Raw genomic sequence first — 6,758 nt, 5'->3', positions numbered from 1 at the left:
TTAATTTGGCCAAGAAGCATTTTTGTTTGCACAACATGATAAAGAGGAAAAGGAAAAGGAAACAAAAAGGAAACTGGGGTTAAAAAGGAGGCGGCCAAGCCCTTTGTATGAATCCTTTGCTGGGGGTTCACCTCACATGACCCCCTCCCCACACACAGGGCTCCTCTGAGAAAAAAACTCCTGCAGTTTTAGGTCAGGAAGGATTACCAAGGAGCCTCTCCCCTTTCCTCTTCCCCCTTCCCCCTTTAGTGACACCCACGTCTGCTGGACTACAATTCCCACCAGAGGGATTGACTACCTGAGAGGGTTGTGGGGAAGAGCTGCCCCCCCCCCAGCATCTCAGAGAGGAGTCCTGCCTCCCTTACAACCCCCTGAGCTGGGCAAAGGAAAAAGTCCAAGATGTGAGACTGTCTCCTTGTCCAATCATCGCCCAAGGAGTGATCTCCTGATCTTTGGACCGATCTCTCTGCTTTAAGAGGCAGCTGCAGCTCCCTTCCTCCCAGCCAAGCCTTTGCTCTGCAGCCAGCGCTTCTTCACCTGTGCTGGCCCTCCCAGAGGAGGAAAGGGGCTCCACCTGCAACCGGCCAGCCTCCACTATTAAAGCCAGAAGGCGGGGCTGCTGACCAGAAGCTGCCATGTGCAGGTATGGTGCACCTGAGGGGTGAGAAGCAGCGGTTTCTCCATCAGCCATGGGGTCTGGGTCTGGGTCTGGCTTTACCTGGAACAGCCTTGGGGGCTCTACTTTTTTGAGAGATTGCTGTGGTATATGGGGGGGGGGTCTGGGGTTGGCAGGCAGGCTGGCTGGCTGGGAGTTTCTGGGAGTTGAAGCCCACCCCTCATGAAGTGGCCAAGTTCTAGATTAAGCCTCTTATCAACTGGTGTTGGTTAGTGCTTCAGAGACCCAGTTTGGTCTATGGTTAAGGCACCAGGCTTGAAAGTGGGAGGCTGTGAGTTCAAGTCCTGCTTTAGACGTGAAAGCCAGCTGGGCGACTTTGGGCCACTAGGTCTTTCTCAATTTCTCAGCTCAACCCACCTCTCAGGGTGGTTGTTACAGGGAAGGAGGAGGAGGAAAGTGTGTTGGATATGTTTACTGCCTTCAGTTATTTATAAACACAAAAAGAGTGGGATGGAAATAAATAAACCCCCTTCCCATCTCCCCGAGTCTTCTAGGGAGGATGGGTAGCTTTTCCTAATCTCCCAATCTCCATTATCTTGAGTAATCATCCTTGCGTGGGAAGGAGAAAACCCAATTTTATGGTGGTGTAAGCCAAGGAATTGATTCCCCAACCTGTTGCCCACCAAATAATAGAGGGGGAGGGTCCTATCTGTCTTCCCTAGCAGGCCAAAGCATTGCTGAAAGGAAGCCCTGAGTGCAGGTGTATCTGCTCAGCTTTTCTCTCTCAAAACTGCCAATTATGGTTAGTTCAGGAAACCAGGTTAAATGCATTATGGCTTAATGCAACATGGTTAAATAAATCATGGGTTAAGGCAACTTGCATTTCGGTCCTGGTTTTCCTTTTATATTCTAAAGAAGAAATGGGATTTAAGAACCCCCCCCACCCCCACCCCCAATTACTGGAAATTCCTGTAGTTCTTTGACTAATATTTGCTTTCCATTTTAAAATTTCCGTTGAGAGTCTTCAACTCGACATATGCAAATATTTTTTGGGTAGAGTTTCAGATTTAATGTTTGGTTTGCAATATGCTTTGTGTATGCTTATTTTTTTTTTTAAATTGCTCCTATTATTGTAGTTTGGGGGTGGGGAGGGATTACTGGTTTTTTTTTTCCATTCCCAGTGCCTTGTTGGTAGATTTACAGATTTTTAAAAAGAACTGGATATTTCATTTATAGTTATATATCATATTTAGAAACCACCCACCTCTCTTAATAATTAATAGATAATAGTTTTGTGATATGATAAAGTCACTTAAAGCCTCTTCTTTGGCCTTGAAATGAAAGTCAGGTTGAACAGTTTTCCATGGTAGATATTCTGAGTTTTTCAGCCTGTTGCACCCCAAAAAGAGGATGGGTTCAGCCAGTAACTTCCGGGTGGGACCTCAAAACCCAACTCCACCAAACTGGGGAAGGAGGTTGACCTTACAAAATCACCACCTGCTCTCCATCTATAATTTCGAAGGACTTCAAATGATTGGGATTTTAGACATTTGGTGCCTAGACCTAACAGAATGAGTTGGCAGGCGGGGACCTTGGAGGTCATCTAGTCCAACTCCCTGCTCAAGCAGGAGACCCTAGAGTCCTAGACCATTCCAGACAAGTAATTGTCCAGTTTCTTCTTGAAAACCTCTATTGATGGAGCACCGACAACTTCTGGAGGCAACGTCTGTTCCACTGGTTAATGTTCTCACTGTCCTTAATTCTAGATTGCTTGATGAGTTCCCATCCATTGCTTCTTGTCCTGCCTTTGGGTGCTGTGGAAAATAGCTGGACCCCCTTCCTCCTCTGTGGCAGCCCCTCAAATATTGGAAGATGCTATCCTGTCTCCCCTGGTCCTTCTCTTCTCTAGACTAGCCAGGCCCAGTTCCTGCAACCGTTCATCCTATGTTTTAGCCTCCAGTCCCCTCATCATCCTGGTTGCTCTTCTCTGCACTCTTTCTAGAGTCTCAACATCTTTTTTATATCGTGGTGACCCAAACTGGATGCAGGGAATGTGTGGGTCAGGGAATCCTCCCACCCCCAGCAGGCTCCCCTCTTCTCTAACTCACTCTCTCCCCCCCCCCGCAGAGTGATGTGTACCATGGGGCAGGTGCTGCTGTTGATCCTGGCGATGGCAGCTGCCCAGGAGTCTATGCTGAATGTCTGCATGGATGCCAAGCACCAGAAAACCAAACCGGGCCCAGAGGATAAGCTGCATGAACAGGTAGGAAAGCCAGGGCAGAAGGGCCACTGGGACCCCTGACCACAGTCAGGTTTCTGAGGGTCTTCGGAAGTGAGGCTGGAAAGGGGTTTTTGAACTGTCTGGTCTGGGACCCCCAACCTATCTGTTGGAATGGTTGTTGTGAGTCAGATTGAGAAATCCAGGGCTGACCCAGAGAGGTTTCTCCAGCTCATATACAGGTAGTCCTCAACTTATGACCACGATTGGGCCCAAAATGGATGTTGCTGAGTGAGACATTTGTTAAGTGAGTTTTGCTCCAATTTTACGATCTTTCTCGCCACGTTTGTGAAGTTAAGTTAGTGACATGGTTGTTAAGTGAATCTGGTTTCTCCATTGACTTTGTCTGTCAGAAGGTCATGACCCTGGGACACTGTGACTGTCATAGATATGACTCAGTTGCCAAGCATCCGAATTTTGATCCCATGACCATAGGGATGCTGCAATGGTCGTATGTGTGAAAAACGGTCATAAGTCACTTATTTCAGTGCCGTTGTAACTTCCAATGATCAGTAAATGAACTGTTGTAAGTTGAGGACTACCTGTATCCTGTATTTTGGACAGAAGTCATCTCATTCTCCTCTTCCTCCTCCTGATCTTCTCCTACTGGGTCTCAGGTGGACTGCCAGCTCTCGGGATCAGCTGCAGTCAACCAGAGGAACAGGTGGACTCATGAAGGGGCAGCCTGGGGGTCTTTCCCCCCACCCCACCCCCTGCTTTGGCAGATCCTACACTAAACAGAGGGCTGGCCTATAGATGCTTTCACCTCTTGAGATGATAGGAGAGTTTGAGGAAGAATGAACTTCATTGTTCACACGTTTAGGGAGACTGTCAATCATTCTCAGTCATGGGTGTCCCAAAAGTGCTTTTTCCAAAAGGCAACTGGACGTCCTTGGTTTTTCTCCTTGAAAACGTTTCCCTTCTTGCTCAAGAAGTTCTCCAGAACTGAAGAAGCTTCTTGGATGAGAAATGAAACCTTTTCATGGAAAAAAACCAAGGATGTCCAGTTGCCTCTTGGAAAAAGCATCTTTGGGATGTCCACAGGTTGAGGAACAATTTTTGAGAACTATTTAAGGATATCTTAAGTACCTTAACAGATAGAAAATGTTTGGAGGTTCCCACCATGCCTTAAAGGACCTTCCTTTGAGGACTTGCAGTTCTTGTTCTATAGAAACCTTCAGCAAGAGCCGTAGAGCCCCCGTTGTAGATGTCCACCAATCCCACCTCCCCGAGTCACCTCAACTTTCAGAGGGAAACCTAGGTGGGCTGGGAATGCTGCTAGTTGGGAACCTGAGAACTTCTCGGGAGAAGATGCCCCATTCCAAAGAGGCCACCAGACCCTCCTCAGCTCAAACCAGCCCCTCTCTCTCTGCTTCTCTCCACCCGCAGTGCTCGCCCTGGAAAGACAACGCCTGCTGCACGCTCAACACCACCCAAGCGGCCCACCAAGATGCCTCCTACCTGTACAATTTCAACTGGAACCACTGTGGGGCCATGTCGGACAAATGCAAGAAGCACTTCATCCAGGACACCTGTCTCTATGAATGCTCCCCCAACCTGGGCCCTTGGATTCAGAAGGTGGGCAGCCAGGCTGGTCTTGGCCTTGATGCCCCCAGACCCAGTCAGAGAACTGTGAGGGTGGAGTCAGGGAGGTTGGTGCCTTGGGTTCCTCAACACCCAAGTTGGTGGCAGTTGGAGACCCCCTGAAGATCTATGGGGGCAGATGGTCCCAACGGATCTAGGAGAGCCAGGATGGAACCGGTTTTAGGGAGCCATCACACCAGACAATTGGAGGAGCTGGAAGTGGAAGTAGACCCCTACCCATCTTTTCTTTCTGCTCACAGGTGTGGAGGGGGCCTTGGGGCTCTCTGAGCTGGGTGGTTTTCATGACCCAAACTAGGTAACATCAGCAGCGCTAGTTTGGGTAATGAAACCTCATCAGATTAGCACTGATGATGTTCCCTAGATGGGTCATGAAATGTCTGCAAGAAAACAACCCGGCTCAGAGAGCATCAAGGATCCTGAACTACTGATATTCTCCTCTGCCCACAGGTGGACCAGAGCTGGCGGAAGGAGAGAATCCTGAATGTGCCACTGTGCCTGGAAGACTGCGAGGGCTGGTGGGAGGATTGCCAGGATGACTTGACCTGCAAAGAGAACTGGCACAAAGGCTGGAACTGGACCACAGGTCAGGAGGCTCCAGAGTCTGTTGTTGCTCCTTCCCCCCCTCATTGCCAGGGGCCCCGAGAACGGGGATCAGGGGCCACCTAGCTGGGCTGAGCCACTTCCCCGACGTTGACGTAGGAAAGGCTGCTCTGGAATAAGGCAGAGACCTCCGCTCGGAGGACACAATGGTGCCACTAAATTTCAAAGACCTGGTGGGGTTTATGGAGGAGTAGAGATCCTGTGGAAAGAGTTTGTTCTGCCCACAAAGTGGAAGTGGGCCTTGTGGACTTCGACTCTCAGAATTCCCCAGCCAGCAAGGAGTTGAAGTCCACAAGGCTTACAGTTCCTGAGGTTAGACCTCTTCACCCTGTATCATTCCAATTCCAAAGAGGTTGGCTGCCCAACCTCTTCCTGAAAGCCTCCAGTGATGGAGCACCCACAACTTCCGGAGGCAAAAATTGTTCCACTGAATAACAGACTTAAAAGGGATCTTGGAGGTCCCTAAACTCTTCTTCCTTCTTTTCATCCCAGGAATCAACCACTGTCCGCTGGGCTCGATGTGTCAGAAGATGAAGAGGGTGTTCCCTACGCCCCAAGATTTGTGCGAGAAGATCTGGAGCAACTCTTACAAACATACCACCTTCTCCCGGGGAAGCGGGCGCTGCATCCAGATGTGGTTTGATCCTGTCAATGGCAACCCCAACGAAGCAGTGGCCAAGTATTATGAGTCGTCGGGAGAGACCTTGGCCTTCCACTCAGCCCTGACTCTGTTGCTCTGTTCAGCCCTCCTGGGCCTGCTCTGAGGTTGGCAGGGACCCTTGGCTCCCCAGAACTTTGACTAACATCAGCAAGGAGGGGAAACAGGAATCTATGGGGCTTTGGAGTCCCCTGTTCATCAGGACCTCTCACCCAAGAGTGTCTGCAGGAGGTTCTTGTGATCTCCTGCTCTCCTTTGGATGGGAAGCTGACCGTGATGTTGACCACAAGAATGCCACATACAGAGGTGCAAGAATAAATATTAAGTCTTCTACAGCCAGTAGTGGTGATTGTTTCTGGGATTTTTTGTCCCTTACCTGTTCAGGTGAGGAGTAGCACTCAGCCAGAAGTTGACTCCACCAATCTCACCTTAGACGTTGGACCAACATCTGAGTCCTTCGCACATTATTTTCTGGAGCACCAAAAGCCCCATTGCTTGCTTGCAGTTGTCATGCCGTTGCCTTCCACACCCAAGACAACTGGATGCCACCTGGACAGTGTGGTTAACAGGGTGCAGCGGTGGGGATGTGCCCAGTTCCTGCACTGCAGTGGACAAGTCCCACCTCCAGAGGCTGGGCACTGTCCTCCAAGGCTGTTTTGGTTGGGCAGCTGGGGGGAACATGGAGCTGGCATCTCCAGGCTGGCATTTTGGTGGATCTCCCACAGGCTTAGAGCTGGATTGAATGGTGGGCAGACTTGGGTTTGATCCAGTGTTGCTCAACCCTGACCACTTTTAAGATGGGTGGACTTCAACTCCCAGAATTCCCATGGCTGGCTGGGGAATTCTGGGAGCTGAAGTCCACCCATCTTAAAAGTGGTCAGGGTTAAGAAACACTGCATTTAAGTGATGCTTTTGGTCCCTTCCAACCCTCTTATTCATGGTTAGCTGGAGAATTCTGGGAGTGGGCATCCACGTGTGAGAAAGTTGAGAAACCCTGGTTT

The 6,758-nt window shown here is 49.7% G+C and overlaps 1 protein-coding gene across 1 annotated transcript; it reads left to right on the top strand.

Annotated features, from left to right (window-relative positions):
• The first annotated feature begins 596 nt into the window (after positions 1–596).
• LOC139317168 (folate receptor alpha-like) lies at positions 597–6,061 on the top strand. The gene is made up of 5 exons (XM_070944127.1): positions 597–643; positions 2,744–2,879; positions 4,284–4,472; positions 4,947–5,082; positions 5,592–6,061. Exons 1-5 carry the CDS (start codon positions 636–638, stop codon positions 5,861–5,863), a joined length of 741 nt encoding a protein of 246 aa, XP_070800228.1. The 5' UTR covers positions 597–635; the 3' UTR covers positions 5,864–6,061.
• Positions 6,062–6,758: the final 697 nt, after the last annotated feature.

This window comes from Pituophis catenifer, unplaced genomic scaffold (assembly GCF_029215685.1).
Source record: "Pituophis catenifer annectens isolate HBS135680 unplaced genomic scaffold, rPitCat1.0.hap2 SCAF_4, whole genome shotgun sequence".
NCBI lineage: Eukaryota > Metazoa > Chordata > Lepidosauria > Squamata > Colubridae > Pituophis > Pituophis catenifer.
Note: the sequence above shows the minus strand (reverse complement) of the source record. Positions and strands in the feature narration are given on the sequence as shown.